Genomic DNA, 23,880 nt, shown 5'->3' with positions numbered 1-23,880 from the left:
GTAGCATGTGGAACAGAATAGACAGCATGTTCCTCTGAGTGTGTCACACTCTTCTGTTGGTAGTTGATGTGTGATAGGTGAGAGTTAGCTAGTAGGATGGAATTGAAAAGACCAAATTGGGGAGAAAGGGCACAGACAAGTCACACATTTGCAATACAATTAATTCTCAATCACACTCAATAATCCCTCAATCTAACTTGTTTTTAAAAAAAGAAAAAAGAAAAGCCAGAAACTTCCCCTCCATTCCCCTTTCATGGAATTTGATTGGGGACATTCAGCATACAGAATAATCTCTACTATGGTCAGAGCAATCACTTCAAAAGAAACAAGTGCATCCAAAAGCAAAAGCCCCAAAACAGTGAACTGTTGAAAAGGTTGATGAAATTTTGCTGTGCTGGTCTGCGTTGGTGCTCAAAATAGGACAATAAACTTATTGCCAGGGGTATTCATGTCTGTGCAGTAAAGCATACTCATCGCCCATCACCGCCTGGAACCCAGGCTATGAAACGACACATTAAAGAGGCATTCACAACCTGAATAGCCATACTTTTACTTCACCAACTGCATCAAGTACCTTTTAACAGAAAAGAAGCATGACTTGCTCTGCCCTTGAAGAGATTACAGAGGCCTGCATTCAATTACGATACATGAACAATACCCACTGCTCTGCTATATTAGTAGGTCTTACAAGTACATTACAAGTTTTCTAATGAGTTGCACCTGAGAGTCTGTAGCAGCTTCCTGTTGCTAAAGCTACCAGCCATGCTAGCCGCCACATATTTTTCATTGCCACACAATGAATGTGACTTATTTCAACCTGTCATGTCTAAATTCTAAATAGCGTACTGTATCGTTATCTAGTTTTTAGTTATCCTATGTGCCTGGATTTACTGTAGTAATAGTAATATAATCTTAAAGTCTACAATATTACTTGTGTAGTCATCTCATAGTCACTATATGAAGCATTCCCAAAGAGAATTTTCAAAACTCATTTTTTGTGGCATCGCAGTGTGATGGGTCCGGAACTGATAAAGATGTGGCTGTTCACTTTAGCCACTGGCAGCCAACACAGACTGTGCAGGGTTTAGTGGCTGGGCAAGTGGCAGGGGCCTACCATCACAAGACCTGTCACTTTTGCCAATTGCTCCTTGCAATGATCCAATCCCTCCAGGCTCAGTCTGCGAAAACCTACAAACGGACAAGTTACCTAACATTAGCTAGCTAGCTAATATATGTTCTGGTAGCTCTACTGTAATCTCACCAAACGCTGCTTGGCGCCAGATCATTGGTTGAATATAGGGGCTTTCACCAAGGCTCTGTGCATCTCCGGGGTCAATAGACACAAGTAGTCCATTAACTGTAGTTAGTTAGCTAAGTTAAATGAATTAGCATTACAAGATTGTCAGGGTGACTCACAGAAGCATCTTATTATTAAGTATTATTTCTTCCTGGCTCAATAATCAGTAAAGAAATTATCCCCACCCTTGCACTGTGAAAGATTCTTAGCAGTTTTCTGCCAACTTTGGCCATGGTCCATTCAAGGATTAAGCTTTGTCTCCAATTCCCTCACATCGCTGCTTAAGGGTAAATTCAAAGGAGTACTTCTCTAGTACCCCCATTCCCAGACACCCTAATCGCCTACTGTCCTTTATAGCAGAGATGACTCAGAAAAACTAACATTGGAGCTATACTGTCACAACATTATAGTAAACAGACCAGTCAAATTCCACCCTGGTGTGCTGTATGCATGGAAAATAAGTCCCACTGAGAGGGGCAATCAGGAATTACTAGCCATTAAAGCAGTGTAGAGGAGTAGAAGAGCTGGTTTGAGGGGACACTATTCATTTCTCGTATTAACCAGAAATAGCGCTTAAAGCCTCTCAAGGCAGTTTTCTTCACCTTTCATTCTCACATATTAATCTGGTTCAAAGAAAACTGAAGAGAATTCTGTTGCAACTATATGATGACACAAGTGAAGAACCCAGCCAGCCTAAATCACGCATTGTACCATGTGTCCAGTGGGGCGTTAGGGAAGAAATTTAGCCCGCTCCTGCTGAGAGCCCGTCCCAGGTTGTTCAAAATCACCTTACCTACCTCATTTATAGCTTGCTCAGGTCAGACATTTGCTGCCCTAACAAGAAAGTTGTGTGTCGACTTCTCAAGACAGATGTCTCAAGGCCGGCTACATTAGAGCAGATTCGCAGATTTACCAGTATGTCAGGCTCACACCAGCAAAACATTCACTGCTATGGAGAGAGCTGAGGTACTATTCAAGTGTTTCATAAGTATAGATTACTGACATCCTGTCTGATGGAGGAGTTAGATTGACTTCTCATGTACACAGCCTTTTGCAAGTACCTCATTGTAAATGTTAGTTTCTTGTCACAGTCTAATGGACTGGTGGAGAGATTAAATCAGGAGATTGGCAGGTTCTTTTGCACATCCTGCAACAATAGAAAGCGCAAGTGTTGTGTGGTACGAACACGCAGAACTCTCAATTCCTCAACAAGATTGACACCTTTCCAGATTCACTCTTTCTCCTGGAAGGTAAACCTTGATGTAGAAGAAGTAGATATCGTGCCTGGCTGCACTGAGCTGTCAGGAAACAGAAACTGTATACAAACTGGCTTGTAAACAATCCCTTCAATGAGCAATTAACCAAAAAGTTCACTCCATCGTACTGGCCCATTCAAAATATCAACGTCAAGAGTCGAAGAGTTGCTGTCTCACAGCTCCAGGGTCCGTGGTACGATCCTGAGATTGGCTTACTGTCAGTTTTGCATGTTCTTCCCATGTCCACGTGGGTTTCCTCTGGGTTCGCTGGTTTCTTCCCACTTCCCAAAAACATACTGTAGGTTTGAATAAGTGTGTAAACATATTAAAATAACTCTGTGTGTGTGTGTGTGTGTGTGTGTGTGTGTGTGTGTTTGCATGGGTGCAGTGACATCCAGATTGTATTCCCACTTTATACCCAGCCTTAACTCTCAAGATAGGCTCCGGATCCACTGCTACCCTGAACAGGATGAAGTGGTTACTGAAGATGAATGCATGAATGATAACACTATCTCTTATTAGTTTCTTATTATTGGGTTATTATTGCTAAACCTTGTGCTAATTATAGAATCTGAAGATGATCTGCCGCTCCACTGGATGTGGACTACAGCCCAGCCTACAAGGTTCAGAGCAAACATCAAGGCTGACAGCTATACTACCTAAGAGTAGACCCCGTTAGCCAGCCACTATCATTATGGGTTGCATCTGAGGACATCCACGGCTGCTCAATAATTGATGAATTCCACCTGACTGCCCTGTTTCCAAAATCCATTAATAAGCCTTAACGGTGGGGTGTTTTACCCTACGCTCAGACGAGCATGCGACAAAGTGACAGGTGACCGCTCGTTTTCTACGTATGTGCACCACATTACTTTTTTTTTTCTTTTCATTTCTGGCAAACGACAAAGCAACAGCATGACAAGTGACATTTTTATTGAGATTTTTCATAATGCAAGTCTAAATTACTTTAATTGTAATAGTTTAATAATTGCACCTGTTCACACATAGCGAACAAGGATATGTGAATTGTACCCTTTTTTTTTTCTTTTTTTTTACCCGTTGCTTTTGTTCTCTTTTTTTTGTCTCACATTTGACTTATTTGACTTTGTTTGAAACCAAGTCACGGAGAACATTATAAATGTACTTTTTTCATTCCTGACAAATAAGTACTCTATAATTACACAGAAGCCACCATCAGTCAATAACTGTAATGCAGTCGACCACCTGGCATTACAGTGATGCTTAAAAATAAATAAATATATGCTTCCAAAGCATTATTACCCAGTGAAGCTTATCAAAAGAAACAGGAGTGAAGAACAAGCTCGAGCGTTCTTACTGTATATTCTGTGTTCAGTGGCTAAAGATAAGCAGGATTAGATGTCCCTGTTTGTTTACGCAGCCATTAAATCAACTCTAATAACCTTATCATGCTTCAAATATAATGTATGCTTCATCTCTCCTTTTGTTAGAGGACAAAGCCTGAGAATTTTACACACAGCACTAATCGATTACAAAGCCTATATTCGGAGCTATATTATTTTGGCTATTTAATTAACCTGGAGGTTATTCTCTAATGCTTTCATCTGTCTATCCATCCATTTGGACTTAGCTTACGTTCTCTCATCTGCGTATGAGGTCCTTAGATATCAGAAATGAACTGCTAGACGATTATTACCCACTGGGTGATGCTTATTTAGACCTAGCTATAGGGTATTCAGGGACTCATAATAGTTCAATGTGATCAGATCAAGCTGCAGTAACTGGAACGTTCCGGAAGGGAGTAAATAAGATAAGAAAGTAAGTAAGTAAATGATTCTAAACAAAGTTATAGTGGAATTATGTTGAATGGCACGTTTGGTTCTGAATAAGAAGGATGCAGTTGCATTTCTGTGCATTTGGTGGTTGGTCACGTCTAGTAATTATGACCAGCAATATAGAAAACCATCAGTTTCTGTCTTCCTATATTTGCATATCTTTCCTACTCCAGCACAGGCACAATTCCTTTTCTTCCACAATTGTCGAGACTTCTGTTATTTGGGAGGTTTTTTTTTTCTTTCTAAAGATGATGCCCTTTCTTTTTCTGAGTAGATATGGGCGGCAGATTGTGAAATGACTCGCGTCTCAGAGGCCTTCAACTGTTCAAAATGTGCCATCGTGGCGCATACAAAACCCACATGCACGCACTCACAAGTCAAAGGCAGGATGGACCTCAGGAGAATGCAGTGTAGCTCCATACTCCTCTTGGAGGAAAAAAAAAAATTTAAATAACTAAAAAAAAATTCTTCTCAAAAGACTCAAGTGCCTGTCAAAACTACTGTTAAATATTCATGAACGCGGTAACGTTTTGTCCAGGGTATTCTCAGAAACACACACATACACATATGCACACACTGTGACTGACATTTATGTGTGTTTGCAGACCGTGTGTTTGCACGGTGAGACATGGTCATCAATAATTCGCAATTACAGCATGTTTACACTCCTGACCCAGACAAATATGTGTGATTCATTAAGGACCTTATTGAAATGGGCGAACACACCGCATGGACATGGAGTGGTTAAAATGGTTGTTAATTAAAATCATTAGGCAAGCTGAAAGCAGTTGAGTGGTTAAAGTTGTCATGTAATACAAGATCCTATTCTGATATCTTTATCTGTGCGTATAACTGTTTTTTAAACTATTTTTAGCTACTGTGTAAGCACTTTGTTATCATTTCTTATAAAATCTAATACAAAAAAAAAAAAACGTATGCAATATGTGCATAACAGTAAATGTATAAAAATAATGACATAAATATGTGCAGCAATGAGCAGTATATTCCAAAAAATTGGGACAGTATGGAAAATGGTAATAAAAACAAAGAAGAATGATTTGTAAGTGTACGTTGACTTGTATTTTTTTTAAAAAACAACAACAAAGTATAAGTTAAATTCACATAAAATTCTCCATCCATCTTCTATACCGCTTTATCCTTTTCAGGGTCACGGGGAAACCTGGAGTCTTTCCCAGGGAGCATCGGGTATAAGGCGGGGTACACCCTGGACAGGGTGCCAATCCATCACAGGGCACAATCACATACACTCTCACACACCCATTCATACACTACGGACACTTTGGACATGCCAATCAACCTACCATGCATGTCTTTGGACCGGGGGAGGAAACCGGAGTACCCGGAGGAAACCCCCACAGCACGGGGAGAACATGCAAACCCCGCACACACAGGGCCACGGTGGGAATCCAACCCCCGACCCTGGAGGTGTGAGGCGTCACATCAAATTAAAACATCAAATAATGTGTTAATAATGTGTTTTCAATAAAGGACAGGGTGAATTGAATTTTCAAATGCATTTTCCATACTGTCCCAACTTTTTTGGAATTGGGGTTGTAGATGATTATGGGGTAAAATTATAATATACAATGTTATATGTCGGTTTATAATTATTCTTACTTAAATAATGACATTTCATGAAATTGTAATGATTTTGCTTTAAGAAATTAATAAAATGCAATCATGAATGAAATAATGAGAAGAATAAAAAAAGAGAATAACTGAAAAAAATGATTGAAAAATATTGAACCTTTATTCCACTTTAATCAAATCTTTTAAAGTCCATGCCGAATGGCCCTATACACAACTTTCTTCTTCTTTTGCTCCATAATTCACAATGCTTTTTGTTGTTGTTTACTCACCTGTCTATCAAGACCAGTGGGTGGGGTCAAAGAGTTTTCTTGGTTGATTTACATATTTAGAGCCAAACAACAGCACCTTGACCACTGAACTCCAATAAACATCCCTCCACATGCACCTCCACATGAGTAGAAGCAAAGAGTAGTATCGCTGAACTTCTCAGAGAGGCAACCACTGCTTTGGAATCTGGCTTAAACTACAATCAGCTGCTTAATTATTTCGATCTATTTCATCAGCACATTTCTCGCATTAAAAAAAAAAAAAGCCTACTGATTTGAACACTACCTCATGTAGACAATTCCATTCATTAATTCATTCATCTTCAGTAAATTGAGCCTGATCAGAGAGTAATGGTTGATCCGGAGCCTACTGTATTCCAGGAAGTCTCGGAATGAGGTGGGAACACGCCCTCGATGGGATGCCAGTCCACTGCATGGCACCACACACATACATTGACTATTGATTGACACATATGGGGCTAGTTATAATAATGATAATAATAAATAAAATGAGACTATTTTGAAAACAAACAACAAACCAAAAAAAAAAAAAAATAGAAAATGAATCGTTTGCATTAAGGTTCCCTTAACGAACATAATATCCTGCATTAGTTTACATGAACAAAGCACAGATTTTTAGCATTAATAAACCTTAAGTAATGTCTTAGCCTTAAGATTCTTTGCACACATGGCTCCTGGGTTCTGTAAAATCCCAACATGGAATCTTAAGGCTAAAAGTAGCTCCTTACTTGACAAATTAGAAGAAACTCTTAAAAACATAGCCAAGGATATTAAGTATGCCTTTTTTTCTTCTTCCAGTCTAAGAGTAATTTACAGCATTTCAGAGCTGAACACAGTGGGAAACTATTGAGGGGTTCACTAAGACCAAATCATGAACAATCCTAAAAGGTTCCTGCAAGCAGCATCAGTTCATGTTGTGCTCAAGTGAACCTGTTTGATATCTAATGACAATGAGCTTTCAAAATGTATCAACGTGTCTATAAAGGAAGGATATTAATGATCATGGAGTTGTGCAGTCCCCTCACCTATTAAGTAATGCACACTGCTGGAGATCAACGTTTACACAACTGTGTGCCACTGCAAATATCATCCATGAATTTTCCATCAAAGAATAAATAACGTCCTCTTGACTATTAGTAATTAAACCCTTTCATGCATAAATGATATATATATATATATATATATATATATATATATATATATATATATATATAGTTTTGTTACTACTGTACATAAAATTGCATGTCAAATAATTGAGACTTTTTCTAAATATCACTTGTGTTAAAAAGTTAACTGATTGTCCATGTATAGAAATACAATGAGTGAAAAGGGATCAAACATTATGCCTGGAATTGTTTATAAACCAAAATAGTAACATTCAGGTCTAAAATATTTGATCAAAATGATAGAAAATATCATTTTTGAACAAAATGGAACCGTTGATTTGACATGTACAAAATTTATACTGTTTAGAAAAGCTGCACACACACACACACACACACACACACACACACACACACACGAATTATAATTAAAAAAAATGAGGTGTTCATTGGAATATTTTCATTGGAAAATAATTTGGGATTTTGTGTAGCAGAGACATGCTACACTGAGAATGGCAAATAATCTAGAAAGCAATAGAAATCAGGATCATGGTTATTGTTAAATTACAGTAATAGTCTCAAGTGAGTTGGAGGTGATTTACATCTTAATGTTTACTGAAAACAACCTTAAAAAAGATGAACCATAAATGCAGACATGATGCATGAAAGGGTTAATAATTGACAGTGACAGTGATTTGCTGATGTAGGGGAAATATAATAATAATAAAAATAGTAATAAAATGACAACTATAGTGTCATATTACAAAAATCTAAATACTCGCACGTCAAATGCATTTCCTTTCAGAATCTTACATCTACAGTCCATGGTTCTACCATGGTGCAGTGCGCTACATAACGATTGTGTGTATTGTTACTCTAATGAAATGTAAATTGGAATTGATTTAATACACACATATACAGTAGGATTTATTTGTTTAAATACAGTATTACGATTTTACTTTTGATGCAACATGAAATTTTCATTGAAATTGAATTTTGTTTAGAAACAAAATTACTGCTACAGCCAATCACCATCCATCCATATTCATTCGTGAAACACGTCGTCATCCGTAGCAACAGGGTCGACCCCACGCTTACTTTTAGTTTAGGAATTTCCTCTCATCGGTATTGACGAGGATTCTTAGTTAGGAATATTTGCAACAGCATGTAAAAAAAAAGGGTATGAGTGAGCCATCTGACTCTGAAAATAAGACCAAAATGTTATTTGCTGGTATACCACAGCATTGTTGAATCCCCAGTACTGATTGGTAGGAGGCAGAGGTCGACTGATTGATCGGTTTTGCCGATTAAATCGGCACCAACAACCGATTGCTCTAACTATCGGTTATCGTCAAAAATCCACACCGATAGTTTTTCCCAGATGTGTCCGTTGTGGCAGCGACTGAGAAGGGTCTTCTGTCATTATACAGTGCGAGAGCGGCCTCTAGAGATGAAATAAAAACTATCACTGACTAATTTTGTTGTGTTATTTGAAGTGTTTTTTATTATTATTATTATTTATTCATTTTGGATGTCCGTATTTTTATTTGTTATTTGTAATGTTACTTTTCGGTTCCGTTTGGATGTATATCGTTTGTTTACTTTAATATTTATTATATAGTTGATATAAATATTTATATATTTATTTCATTAAAAAAAGTACAGTACCTTTTCATGGTACCGTCAGTACTGTTTATTTTTGTAATAAAATTCATACTAGGTTGAGAAAAAGATAGAAAAGACAGACTGGTGCTGGACCAATGGTTCATAGCTGCTATAATGTGTTATAATGTGAAACAGCATTAAATATATATTAACGTGTCAGTAATTAATTAAAGAAAAAAATTGCTGTCACAGCGTCACACTAACGAGTCATTGATTCTTGTCTTATAGCAGCGTTTTATTGTTTTATTTCTTATTTAACGTTTGTTACTAGTTTCTACCTGGTGTTACGGTCTATGGTTGAAATGCCCTTCTTTATATATTGCAGTTCTCCATGATCTCTGAATATTATAAACACGTGTAGAAACCCACAAACTCAAACTCACCATTGACAACAACACCAAAAAAAATAATCTCCTAAATATCAATTCAGTCATTTTATTTGTTGGCAAACAACTTTCACTGTTACAACAAATATTAGTTATGAGCTCATTCAATTTCGAATGCATATGAAAAGAATAAATAATAATTCCATAGATATCATATTAACAATATTGATGGTAATAATAAGAATAAAAAAAGGTCTCAGTGCCGATTTGATTTTTAAAATCTTTCCTCTACCAATGATCCAACAATTCCGATCTGATAAAGCACCTTGTGGGGATAAATACCAAGTCACTTTTCTCAGGGAAATAAAAAGAAGTAGATGTGCAAGCTACAGGAAGTCAAGAAAGAGTAAACAGCCCCGTTTCCATGCTGATTTTGTCTTCAGCGACAATCGATTCTTAACAGCTTGTTCTTTTACTTGCAGATATTCTGTATAACTTACACTTATTCCAATCGGTAGAATTACTGAGGCCCTACACACAACGAGAAAGACCTGGAAGCTAAATATATTAGATACTAGTAGATGTACTGGATGTAGGGTATCTGGTGACCACTTCCTGTTTGTATATAATCATCATTTAAATCTGTGATAACTGGAACAGTTTGGAACAGGACACATTCAACCTGCAGGTCTTAAAGCCATCGTTTCTTTCTTTTTGGCCAAAACTGACAGTATGTTTTTGCATTGAAATTAAAATCAGAGTGGACAATGCAACAAAACAAACGTGGTTATTGGATGATAAATAAGATAAATAAGGAATGTGTGGTTGCATGTCTTTATTGAATATATGTGTTATATGTGAATGTGTGTGTGTTTGTATGCATGTGTGTGTGTGTGTGTGTGTGTGTGTGTGTGTGAATGGGCGCTCCTAGTGGTAAGTGGGGGGAATAGTGCAGAGGACCAGCACAGTTTTTTTTTGGATTGGTCTACTTCTACACAAACACATACGCGGGGGGGAAAAAAAGTAGTATCAAAACTATGAGGTGTACGTGATATGTGATGCAAAGGGCTTCTGTACATTTTACATAGAAATCCCGTTTCTTTAGTTATTAGTGCGTATTACCTCTCGATAACTGATATTACTGAAAAATAAAAGTAAGAAAAGGATGCTTCCTTAAGTCTTAAGGATTAGATGCTTTGTTGTGATGTGATACATGGTATACAACAGTAATCAGTGTTAAACAGGAAGGAAGGAATGTGTGCAGCAAAGGATCGTCACCCGAAGTTTAGAGGAATTCTGGGTAGAGGATTATAGTTCAGAACGAGTTCAAGGTCCAGGTCGGTGTCTATCAACATAGATAATCATCTAAAATGGCAACTAGTTTGTCGCTATCGTTTTATTCACACAGGGACAATCCAGAGGATTTATGGCCAGACAGCAGTTGGGAAAAAGTTGTGTAGAGGGGAGAAGTGACAGGGTAATCGATAACGTGTCTCACTGGAATACGTGGCTGCTGATGGATACCGTGTCATTCAGTATGTTCTTTCCCAGTCTGCTATTCAAAATGGCTGATGGTTTCACACAAAAAAAAAAGAGCCTGTGTTTTGTACATCTGATAGATCTGATCAACCACGCTGAATATTTTGAATTTCTTGGTACTAGTCCTAACTGAAAGTTGCCCTACCTGGTCCTTTTTCCTAGTGCTATCTGACTCTGGGTTCCTGTCATTGGTTTTTGGGCAGCTATCTGCTATCAGTTTCTCTAGGGATTGATCAGTGCAGTAGGTAGTGGTTCCCGTGCCTTGTGCATTGCATCTCTCACAAACACACACACACACACACTCACAAGATGTGTATGTATGCGCCTATAAGCTCGTGACCAATTGCGAGGGGTCTTGCGGCTGTTCTTCGGGTGACGACTCGTCCTTTTCAGGCGGCGCAATGAATCCATCACTTCCTCCACGGCCCATGTGGTAGTAGCTCTGCAGTTCCTGTATGTGATTGCGCGAGCCCAGATTAGGCATGCTCTTGTAGTATACATCATCCGCATCTGCCATGACTCCTTTCCCATTGGCCAAATGCAGCTCGCTCCCTTCCTCCTCCTCCTCGTCCTCGTCCTCCTCCTCGTCTTCCTCCTCATCTTCGTCCTCATCTTCATCCTCGTCACGGATGCCGTTGATGTCATTGGTACCATGTGGGTGGTCGGTGAGAGTCGGCATGCTGGTGTATAATGAGTCTCTGAGCACGTGAGATGAGTGTGTCTCGTTCTTCAGTAGAGGGAAAAAACTCTCATTGTTTTCCTGCGGAAGGCGCCGGTGGGTGGAGAACGTGTGTAATGGGGGGTGGCCATCTGGAGGCAGCGGTCTTGGTGGGAGGAGAGGTGCCTGAGACTCCTCCCTGATGATCTCCAAGCTCAGGGCGGTGTGGGCGTTGTTTTCATCCTCTCTGGAGATTCCCAGGGCAACAGCAGCAGCGTTCTCGTCATCACGGTTGATGCCTGCCGTACTCGCCGGGCTGGGAACGCCTCCATTGGCGACGTGGTTGGCAAGCTTAGCGCTGGGGTGGTAGGTGGACGCGTAGTTGGCTGTCAGCTCCTTCAGGATCTTCTTCTCTAGTGTAGTTGGTGAGGATGAGCCGTATGTGAGGTAGTCGCTGTAAGTGTTGCCATGGTTGCCGTTGAGCGGTAGTGTGTCCATGACACTGGCATCTCGCGCATTATTCAGCATCCCCTCTGAAAAAATGGACACAAACCTTTACCAAAACTTCCATAACTCATCATAATTTAAAATGTGTTTCATTCTGATTTGAGACAAGTCTATATAACATGATATTAAAGCTACAGGATGTAAGTCGTATAGCTACAGTAGTCTACAGCCCAAGTTTTTACGACTACAGAAGTGTTAAAAAAAAAAGCTCCCGACAAGAGATTGTCTTTTAGCTACCTTCAACTGGTTACCGCGACTCTGACTTCTGATAAGCACCAGAACAAACAAGTCACCTAACATTAGCTAGCTAGCCTCAGTATAACCTCTGGAAGAAATGAAAAGCGTTTGCCTCGCTATAATCTCACACCAGACTGTGAGCTGAATGTAAGAGCTTTTCCTCAAGACCTCTGAACATCTCTATCTGTATGAGCACAATATTCCATACACTTGACATTTCCCCACTAATAAAACTGTCTAAAATAAACGACACTTGCCGGTCAAGTATTAAATATAGAATGGCATTATTGTTATACAGCACTGTTGTGATTTGCCTTAAAATCTCAGTAGACAGTGACGGATCTCATACATGACATGAAAACTGCTGGTGGTCAAGCGTGAGAATATACAAGTTCACTTCGCCCATACCTTCAAATCTGAGGAACTATACAAAAGGAACGTTTTTACATAGAGAATTCAAGGCGGTATATTATTACACTCGATATCAAACAAACCATTAACATAACACCGAAAACCTCACAAACACCTCCAGTTAGTCATTACTCATTATGAGTCGTCTCTTCACAAACAACTTCACAAATTCTACAACAAGGATAAACTGGTGGATCGTAATCCATCACTCACTCCCTTCCCACCAAATTAGAGAACTAATAAATGGTAAAACTCTATTAGAAGTTTTGAATCCTTTTCCTTTTATAGTCTCATATCACTCTCTGTCGCTGCCGTTTTTGTGCAGTCGGACTTCTTTCGTGCCTAAAGTCGGGGCATGATGACATATCTAAGCTGGCGTATGACGTATGCGTACAAATTTCACGCCAGATCCGAGCCGACTACCCCTGACACGGCGCCGACTTACAGACACAGTGAATTAGTATTACAAGACTGTCAGTGCGACGCACAGCCGCTTAGGAAGATCATATTACAAAGTTGTTGTTGTTGTTGTTTTTTTCCTCCCCATCCCCCGACTCAAAAATCATGTTGTTCCATTTTTACCAAATAATTCTTACATACTGTAGCTTGAATAAAACACTTTATCATCACCTGTTATTGAGAGAAGAGAAGAGGACAGAAAAGAAAAGAAAAGACGACAGGGGAGAGAGAACTGTGAGCTGATGATGTAGGTAATGAAAAGAAAATGAGTCATACTTGAATCTCTGTAGGAGGCTGCACATCAGCATGAACAGAGAGATAGAGAGTGAGACAGAGAGAGAGAGAGAGAGAGAGAGAGAGAGAGCGGCAGAGGGAGAGTAGGGAGGGAGAAAAAGAGACACAAAGGAGAGAGTGGGGGAAAAGACATGGTTACATTGAAAATGTTAATGGTATGCACACAGTGGACAAAATATATAGTTAAGACAAAGGGCAGGGCAGCTTTAATAGACATTACAGCCAGCATGTATAATAATAGCATACACTCTTTAAAAAAAAAAAAAGGTTCTGTGAGGTTTTAGAGTTCAGTACAATTGGTACATCTACTGAATAATATTAAACTCTTGTATGGAGGTTTTTTTTATTTTTTTCTTTCTTTCTTTTTTTAAAGAATGTGCTGTCATTCAATTAACGTGCAACATTTAAAACAGCGAAAATCACACATTCGGTTAATTTAACCAAAACAACACGACGTTTCAGATGTTGATGTGTTTCATTTGTACAGAGCATTATAACAGTTTGTGTTGGTGTGTGTGTGTGTGTGTGTGTGTGTGTGTGTGTGACTGATATGTATGCACACACTTGAAATTATGCCGTTCTCAGATTATTTCTTCTCATGTCTGGAACGTTTGCACGCATGCTTATATTAATGGTGCGCTCTAGTCTCTAGCAGATCTTTTAATGCTCTTCTGAGCACATTTCCTCTCCTTCCTAAACCTCTGGGTTTAGCGTAACACCAGTCCCTTCATCCAAATCGGATCGGCTCGAAACCGACGAAACTGTTACCTGTGAGTTTACGTACAACTCTTGGTCTTAAGAAACGATCGGTTTGGATATAATCTTGAAACGCTGAACGCGTGTCCTGCTTCGGCTTACGCGACAACGTTCCAGCCGCTTCGAGAAACATGCACCTGCCTTTAAGGCGAATCTATTACTTAGCTCACCATATCTTCGACATTTTTATTAGTGAACATTCACACAGTGGAACCGGAGCAGCATCTATTTATTTATTTATTTTAAAATTGTGTGATATGATGCTGTGTGACTATGATCATTACACCTGCAATATCTTCTAAAGAATCCTGTAAACAGCACCTGGAAATTACTATCCTACCTAGTCTCTCAGAGAGCTGCATGGTAGATTCATAGCTGTAATAAAGAAAAATAAAATAACCGGATGTTTCATTTAACTCTTAACGTTATACAATTGTGTCTGCAAAATAAATACTTTTTTTTTTTTTTAAAAAAAGCAGAAATGAAAAGCAAATGCGTATAGATCGTGTAACGCTAATAAATTTCCATTGAAATCACTAAAGGTTTGGTGTGGTTATAACTGCTCTGGAGTGGGAGGGGCTTCTTTCCACCAATGAGAATGTGTGACAAAGACCAAAACAATGAATGCTTACAAGTCAGAAAACAGAATATGTCTGACTACAAATATGCGCCACATTAAGTATTAATTAATGAGGGGATTCAAATTTAATTGACATGTAACTACATTATTGATTTACACAGCCATCTTATATAAAAGATTCATGTAAAAAAAAAAAAAAACAAGACTGACGACGGCTGTATAGATTGTGAAGAACTTAAAAAGAAATAAATGAATTTTTTGGACGTTGTCAGTCATGTGGCAGCAGTACCATGCATAAAATCACGCAGATACAAGGTGAAGAGCTTCAGTTCCTCTTCACATCATACATCAGAAATGGGGAAAAATGCGATCACAGTGACTTTGACCATGACAAGGTTGCTGGTGCCAGATGGGCTGATTTGAGTATTTCAGAAACTGCTGACCTTCTGGGTTTCTCACACACAACAGTCTCTAGAGTTTACATAAAATGGTGCGGAAAACAAACGAAAAAAAAACCATCCAGTGAGAGGAGGAAATGGCTTGTTGAGAAGAGAGGTCAAAGGAGAATGGGCAGACTGGTTCAAGCTGGGCAGATGGGCTACAGCAGCAGAAGACCACGTTGGGTTTTGCTCCTGTCAGCTAATAACAGGAAGAGCTGAAGACTGGAAAACGACCAGGCAATGTTTTTCCAATCTTCAGCTGTCTGGTTTTGGTGAACCTCTGCCCACTATAACCTCAGATTCTTGTTCTTGACTGACATGAGAAGAACTCGATGTGGCCTTCTGCTGTTGTAGCCCATCCACCTCAAAGTGTGACATGTTGAGCATTCTGAGATGCTTTTCTGCTCACCGTCATTGTAAAGAGTGCTTATTGAGTTACAGTAGCCTCCCTGTCACCTCAACCAGTCTCAAAAATCTTAGGAGATCAGCATTTTCTGAAATATGGTAAACGATCTGCACTTATATACTATGCGTTTAACCTTAGAGGTTCTAAAAAGCGATTTACACTGTGTCTCCATTCACACACACACACACCATCAGGAGCAATTTGGGGTTCAGTGTCTTGCCCAAGGACACTTTGACAAGTGGGCCGGGAATCAAACCACCAACCCTGCGATTAGTGGACAACCCTGCGATTAGTGGCCAACCCACTCTACCACCTCAGTCATAGCCACTCAGATACTCAATACTCAAACCAGCCTGTGTGGCACCAACAAACATGCCACTGTCAAAATCACTGAGATCATATTTTTTCACTACTCTGGTGTTGGATGTGAACTTTAACTGTACACATGACTGGCTGATTGGAGAGTTGCATGAATTAGCAGATGTTCCTATTAAAGTATGTATATATATATATATATATATATATACACACACACACACAGTACTGTGCAAAAGTTTTAGGCACATGCAAAGAAATGCTGTCGAGCAAAGATGCCTTCAAAATAATTCAATTCATGTTTCTACATTAATTTTTTTTTTTTTTTAAATACCATAAAGAGCAGTATACAGTAGTAAATGAAAAAGTCAATATTTGGTGTGACAAAAAATAAATAAAAATAGTAATCTCCGGTACAATGTGTGCAGTTTTATAAGGAAATGATCTGTAAGTTTTATTGAACGTCTTGCAGAACCAGCCACGGTTCTTCTGGAGACTTTGATTGTCGCGCTTGCTTCTTATTTTTGTAGCAAAATCCAGCACATCCATTATGTCTTTGTCTGAAAAGTGTATCTTACGTAATATGCTGCTTTCTTTAATGACATACAGACATGTTTGGGAATCTAAAAGTCATAAATAAAACATCTATAACAAAGTTTGTACTAAAGAAATAGAGTGCCTAAGACTTTTGCACAGTACTATATATATATATATATATATATATATATATATATATATATATATATATATATATATATATATATATATATATATATATATTTGGTCGACCATGGCGAGGCCTGTTCTGAGTGGAACCTGTCCTGTTAAACCGCTGTATGGTCTTGGCCACCGTGCTGCACCTCCGTGTCAGATCCTCAGAGAGTTCTTTGCCATGAGGTGCCATGTTGAACTTCCAGTGACCAATATGAGGGAGCGTAAGAGCGATGACACCAAATTTAACACACCTGCTCCCCATTCACACCTGAGACCTTGTAACACTAACAAGTCACATGACACCCGGGAGGGAAAATGGCTAATTGGGCCCAATTTGGACATTTTCACTTAGGGGTGTACTCACTTTTGTTGCCAGCAGTTTAGACATTAATGGCTGTGTGTTGAGTTATTTTGAGGGGACAGCAAATTTACACTGTTACACAAGCTGTACACTCACTACTTTACATTGTAGCAAAGTGTCATTTCTTCAGTGTTGTCACATGAAAAGATATAATCAAATATTTACAAAAATGTGAGGGGTGTACTCACTTTTGCGAGATACTGTATATACACTTAGGAGCTACTTTTAGCCTGAGCATGCGTACTAGGAATTACTACTACTACTACAATACTGATTAATTGTGAAAAGAGTAAGCAGCATAATTTCAAGTGTGTGTAGACCATTTGTGTGTATGTGTGTGTGTGTGTATGAGAGAGAGAGAGAGAGACATAGTCAAACCTTGTGTGTTGAACATGTTTGCAGAGGGGTTATTGTACACTGCAGATTCTCCCAGCAATGTGTTATAAGGGTTAGTGCCATGAGGACGCAACAAGGCGTTAGAGATGAGATGGTTAGCCATGGTACCTACAATCCATACAGACACACAGACAGAAACAGAGAGAGAAAGAAGGAGAGATAGATGGCAAAAGAACATATAAAAGAAGTGAAAAGAACAGAACAGAGACAAACAGGGAAAGACACAACGGTTAGAATGAGGCAGACAACAGGACAATAAATCTGCATACAAATCTGTGAAGCCAAGCCCTGTATATATATACATATACATATACATATATATATATATATATATATACACACAGCTAGTTAGCAGGCTAGCTGTTAAGCTAGTAAAAAGGGCACATCTTTAGTATGCCCTTTTTTTTTCTTTTTTACAAGCAAATAACATATGCACCTGCATACTAATAATATATGACATATATGCCCTTTTAGTGTGAATAAGTCCACTCCCATTCCCACTGATGTCCTTTGTAGAGCTTTGAGAGAGCGGTGTTTTTTTTATTGCAGTAGATATCATGAATCTTGTTTCCTTTCAGAGTGATCTCGAACAGTATAGCTTTAGTGGTCCGTGACATTTATCTCGGTGTCCTCTGTGCACATTTTCATAACTTGTTCACAAACACTGCCTGCCTGAAGGTGCTCTTTCAGGTTGTTGAGGTCTAATGTGCTTGTAGACAAATTATTCATAAGTATGTCTACATCGATATTTGGGCCTTCTATCAGCTCTGTGTCTGTAGTACTGGCTTTGCTTTCACTAGCTTTCACATGTCCTGCCTTAAGACAGTAGAGTACTACTGCGCATAAGTACCATCGTTCATTCATATTCAGTAACAATTTAGACTGGTCAGCATCATGGTGGATATTGAGCCTACCCCAGGAAGACTGAGCGTGGGGCAGGAGTACACCATGGATGGCAGGTTAGTCCATTGCAGGGCACCATGCATTGTCATTTGCACACTCATTCAGATATTAGAGACGGCATGTTTTCGGGAGGGGAGGAAATTGGAGAACCTGGCGGAAACCCACACAAAGAGACTATGAGTACAAGAGAAACTCCACACAGACAACTCAGGATTGAGCCAAGGCTCCTAGAGCCACGAGGTCGCAACTCTACCTGCTGCACCACTGGGAGTCCCAGTACTTCAATCAGAAGACTGAGGAGAGGATTGTGACTTGACCACTTGGTCTTGACTACAACCCTACGCACTACTAGTTATCATGTACCTTAAGCGTCTGTGCTGCTAGATTTAAACGAACTACTTCCAAGATATGATTTAAATCACATTCAGCTGGTGCAACTGGTCCGTGTTTTTAATATTGAACTGTTTCTGGATTCAGCAGGATTTCTCTAAACCTCAAGCTTGCAAGAGATCTTGCCCCAGACAAGATCATGCCAGGAGTTTACAAAGTGGAATTTCTATTCGTCTGTACACAATGTTCAGTTTTGTCGGATCATCGCATAACTGGACAAAGCGCCATTCCTGCACACCGATCGGTCACCTGGTGATGGCGATGTTTTGCATTGTGATCGAGTTCCTCTTTAACATTGCACTGGTCTGATCTGAATAGCGTAAGACAGCTGAATGACCGCTAAACCGTTGCAAAGCATTCGAAGGTTCCTTATTGCCTTTTCGGTTAATGCAACCTAGCCATTCAACCAGCTCTAGACTAAGTAAAGCTTTCTAAAACTAGACAGATTTTTTTTTAAATAGGTTTGTAACCCCCACTGATTTTACAGGCTGTTGGACAGGCTACGGAAGAGGTCTCTTCTTCTTCAGGTGTTGAACGCCTCCTTTGGAATAGCATTTGAACTTCAGACCAGAATATCAATTATCCTACATGGTTGTGCATAGTAATCATGTACAGTGACTGTTTTAACGGAAAGGGCAACGGTTTCTATTATTGGCACGAGCAGTTGTTATATGGGGGAACAGTCTAGAATGTTGCTTTCTAGCTTTGCTCAAGTTTGTTTAATAAGTTTTCCTTGGTTTTTTGGGGTTTTTTTTTTTGCTGCTGCACTGCATTTGAACTCCCTGTCCACTAAGCAGGTTCCCTTCACAGCTGCAATTAAATCACTACACAAACTACTATGCTGTCATTTCACTTCTCCTAATTGCCTAGCCATGCTTGTCGCTTTCTCCAAATGTGCTCTTATATAAACTGCTACTCGCTGGGTCTTGTATGAGCTCTCCAAGTGAATAGAGGGCAGTCGCAAATTAATCCGTATTGTATTTTTTTTTTTTTTAAATCCATGCTGAAATTGTAAGTCAGATACTTCAGAACAAAGAAAGACGTTTTGATCATTTCTACGCCTTTTGTTCAGAAGCGAAATTCAAACCCCTCAACACACTGTCAGCATCATCTCCCGTGTTGTAAATGAGAGGGTTCAACTGGTAACCTTCTGTGGACGCATGCAGGTTTCTGGCTTGACGGAAACATCCAATTTATCATATCCATCTGGGCTATTAATGAGATTTGGCAAAATCAAACGGTTCCAGCAGGGGGGTGCGGTGTGTAGCGCTTGGACCTGATGTATTCATATTAGCGTTTTGTCTGGATGTACTCGCATGTTGGTGCTGATTTATTATGCTCAAGTGTGAATGTTAAGGGCTAGCAGGCAACCTGATTGTGCTGTAGACAATAGAGTTACATGTGGATCTGACACTGTTGTAGAACTACAAAGCGTTAACTTTTATCCAATCACATAACCATAGGCGACGTTCTCAGTTCAATTCGTCACACACTCGACACGTGAACGTTTGACACGTTCTGCTAAACACACAGCAGTTTTGAAAAGTACAGGCTTTCCTCCTGAACTGCGATGTTTCTCTGTGGCATGTATCTCAAACAGAACTTCTAACAGTTCTAACAATCGAAAAGTCTTGCTTCCCACAAAAGTGAAAAAGACCAGTTGATGGAAGACCAACAGCAATACTGCCACATTTTTAAGAGTTATACGTTTACAATGGGAAATGGGGAGGGTGGCTTAGTGGTAAGCACGTTTTCCTCGCACCCGCACACCTCCACTCAGTGTGCTTGCACGTTCTCCCCGTGTTTCAAAGGTTTCCTCCGTGTACCCCGGTCCCCCCAGTCCAAAGACGTGCATTGTAGGCTGACTGGCATCTCTAAACTGTCCATAGTATGTGAATATGTGTGCGATTGTGCCCTGTGATGGCTTGGCACCCCATCCAAGGTGTCTCCTGTCTTGTGCCTCAAGTCCCCTGGGATAGGCTCTAGGCTCCCCACGACCCTGTATAGGATAAGCGGTATGCTAAATGAATGGATGGATGGATGGACAACAGGAAATGAGTTCTCACTTTGATTATCAGCATCAATCACATAATTCTGTCTCATCAGCTGAGGTAAAATTCGCTTTTAATATACGAGCCTTATTGTCATTTCTTCACTCGACTGCTCTGTTCATGGTTACATCAGTGGGGAAACAGTCGATTCATTCAGTCACTTTCTGTTCTGTTCTACTTCTTCTACTTGGTGTCATTTTAGAATCAAGAGTGTGTTTTGATGATGTGACGGCGTACTTTTTGACAGTTAGTACCTGTTTCGCTATGGTTGCGTAGCACTTGATCAAAGCCTGTCAGAGGAAATCACACTTCGTTAGCAAGGTTTTGGACATCTGTAGGCAGACTGAATGTTTTTATTCCAGTGTTTCTTGAACTGGCTCCTTACACATGTTGTTTGCAGGAAGACAGCCAGGGAAAGGTCAGAAAGTAGACTAAACAAAAAACAATTCCATATTGTTTTGGTATGTTTTGGTATGTTTTCTTTAACCATCCTATTGGGAGAAAGAGTTGATATTTTTGGCTGATTTCCAGAATTCAGTCTCAGTGACATGTAACTGGGATATAACATATAAGCTATTCCACAGATTGTACCTCAGTAAGCACTGCAAATAGCCAAAGAAACTGCTTTATATACATTGCTCTTGCTGCCAAGTGAGTGTGTCCCTGGTGAATAATCTGCTCCACACTACACAATTCTTCATGCGCGTCGAGTGGCCACTCTCGTGTTGTAGATGAGGAGTCTTTCTGAGATGCGAAGTGAACTCAACAAGCGCATAAAAACAAGAAGCTGGGGAGGTGAATTTTATGATTAGATACTCTATAACTACAGGACAAGTGCTTTGCAATTAAGGTGAATAGCGTATACGGGGAAGTTTGCTTTCTTTGCTTATTTCTAAAAAATAAAAATAATAATAATAAAAAAGGAGCGTAAAGGAAAAAATCAGATTATCATTCAAGCAGTATCAAGCGTAACCAAAACAGACAGAGTTTGCTGGTAAGCAGAAAACACACACACACACACACACACACACACACACACACACACACCAGATGTCCGTTGCAGTTGGACTGCTGGGGGATTCAATATCAGCAAGTCGGGAAATAAATGTACTGATGCTGTTCCAGTATCTTTCTTTGTTTCACACACACACACACACACACACACACACACACACACACACAAGCACGTCAGCTAGCACACACAGTTTTGCAGAACAGCAGGAGACATTGCAAAAATCACTTGCAGTGGTCAAAAGGTCACATCTCTGTTATTATATATATATATATATATATATATATATATATATATATATATAAGTAAAATAAAATAAAAAATCCCAGTACATGTGAGTGATGATTCATTTATTCATCTTCAGTAAGTGCTTTATCCTGGTCTAGATCTAGGTGGATCCACAATTTTGTGTGTGCATGTGTGTGTGTGTGTGTGTGCGTGTGTGTGCATGCACGCACGCATTACCTCTGTTCAGAGTAGCTGAGCTGTTGATGTCTCCCGTGATGAAGGCAGACTCCGACTGCTTCCTCACCGTGTCATTCCACATCCTCCGAATACGACTCTGAGAAAGAGGAAAAAGAACAGAGAGCGAGTTGATATCGAAAAGAAAAAAAAAAACCATGCGTCTTCCTCTAAAACGCTCCGCTTGTTTTTTTGGTCTACCGAATCCCACAGGAATGGGGAAATGGAACATATTTTCGTGGGACCTTTCAATACTACATTTATATTTTGACCACTGGATGGGAGGAAATTTCTTTTCAAGTAGTACATGGGAAAATGGTTTATAAATAATGAGGAGACGGGGACGGGGGGGGGGGGGGGGGGATAGAGCCAACAGAACAGGAAGGCAGGAAGGAATTAACAAGGTTGATGGATTCATTATACCACAGAATGCTCGATTCTGATTGGTCAGAAGGTGTTGATTAATTTTCTATTACAGCAGATCTGGCAGTATTCCACCTGCAAGCTTCATAAAGCACTTGTTCTTATGTGATATATTGTTGCTTCTACAGTAATGTCAGGCATTTTCCCTTCTTAAGCTCCCGACAGCGTGTTTCCGGGTTGACGTGACTTTGTTTACTTTGCCACGTGTGTTTTGTTTCGGTTTCTGTCCTGTCTCCACCCCTTTTTTTTGTGATTGGTTGTTTCCCTTATGTGTCATCATTGTCCACAGCTGTTTCTGTTTCCCCCTTTGATTAGTTTGTCTATTTACACTCTTGTGTTTCTGTATTACGTCACAAAGTATTGCTTCAGTGCCGCCTAATCTTTACCAAGCCTGACCTACACCTGTTTTGTTTTTCTTTTAACTTTGATAATGCCTAACGTTTTGGATTTGTCTGCCTGCCTGCACTTGCATCCCCGGTATGTGACAAGTAATTTATGGGACTTGTATAGCAGATGCTGTACATAGAAGAAGAAAAAAAACAAAAACGTGTGTAATTGTTGATCTGGTGAAGATATTTATTTAGCATTTCTTGAAGGAGTCTCCAGTGTCAGTGGTTTGTAACACAAATGTACAGCTGTAACTTTTAGGTCTTCAGGACAGAGGAGTTTATGCTTTCTTCCATTCGTTGGAAACATGACAAGCTGCGTTTCTTTTCTTTTTTATGAACTTCGAGAGAGGAAAGGGGGGGGGGGGAAGAGGCTTGTGAGGAAATGACTGTTTAGAGCTGTTATAATGTCATTGATAACAGGGAGTAGACTTCTTTCATAGACGTTCCATAATATTAAATGCAACTATTAATGGATAAAATGTGACATTCTTTAACTGATTAAAGAAAGGGCGAATTTCTGTAGTATACTATAAACTCCGCTTCGCTCCACTCCTCCCTTTTGTAATGAGCTTCACGTTTGGTGTGTGTGTGTGTGTGTGTGTGTGTGTGTGTGTGTGTGTGTGTTACCTGAGAGTTTGTAGAGTAGCGTCCAGGTGTCCGTGCTGTGCTGGTCTTGGTGGAGGTTGAAATGGTTGACTCTACACTCTTCCCACTGCAGCAGTGCGTACGAAGGCATCTGCCATACTCCTTCCGCACCTGAAAACAAATACGCACACACCATATATTAGTCGAGAATGCAGATTTTTGTGTGTGTGTGT

General features: G+C 39.6%; 1 protein-coding gene across 4 annotated transcripts in view; it reads right to left on the bottom strand.

The window, feature by feature from the left end:
• Positions 1–9,454: 9,454 nt before the first annotated feature.
• The window catches only part of adgrl3.1 (adhesion G protein-coupled receptor L3.1), a 198,557-nt gene continuing 184,131 nt past the window's right edge, over positions 9,455–23,880 (bottom strand). The window contains exons 20-24 of one of the 4 annotated variants that reach the window (XM_053619428.1): positions 23,690–23,818; positions 22,254–22,350; positions 21,031–21,066; positions 17,415–17,540; positions 9,455–12,089 (exon numbers count right to left, since the gene is read on the bottom strand). In XM_053619428.1, coding sequence (XP_053475403.1) covers positions 11,224–12,089; positions 17,415–17,540; positions 21,031–21,066; positions 22,254–22,350; positions 23,690–23,818 — 1,254 coding nt within the window. In that variant the 3' untranslated portion in view covers positions 9,455–11,223. The remainder of the gene's footprint in view (positions 12,090–17,414; positions 17,541–21,030; positions 21,067–22,253; positions 22,351–23,689; positions 23,819–23,880) is intronic. The other 3 variants (XM_053619431.1, XM_053619429.1, XM_053619432.1) reach the window with 3 other exon arrangements.

The sequence above is a fragment of the Ictalurus furcatus genome, chromosome 29 (genome assembly GCF_023375685.1).
Source record: "Ictalurus furcatus strain D&B chromosome 29, Billie_1.0, whole genome shotgun sequence".
Classification (NCBI taxonomy): Eukaryota; Metazoa; Chordata; class Actinopteri; order Siluriformes; family Ictaluridae; genus Ictalurus; species Ictalurus furcatus.
The sequence above is the reverse complement of the archived record's forward strand: the minus strand, read 5'-3'. Positions and strand labels throughout refer to the sequence as shown.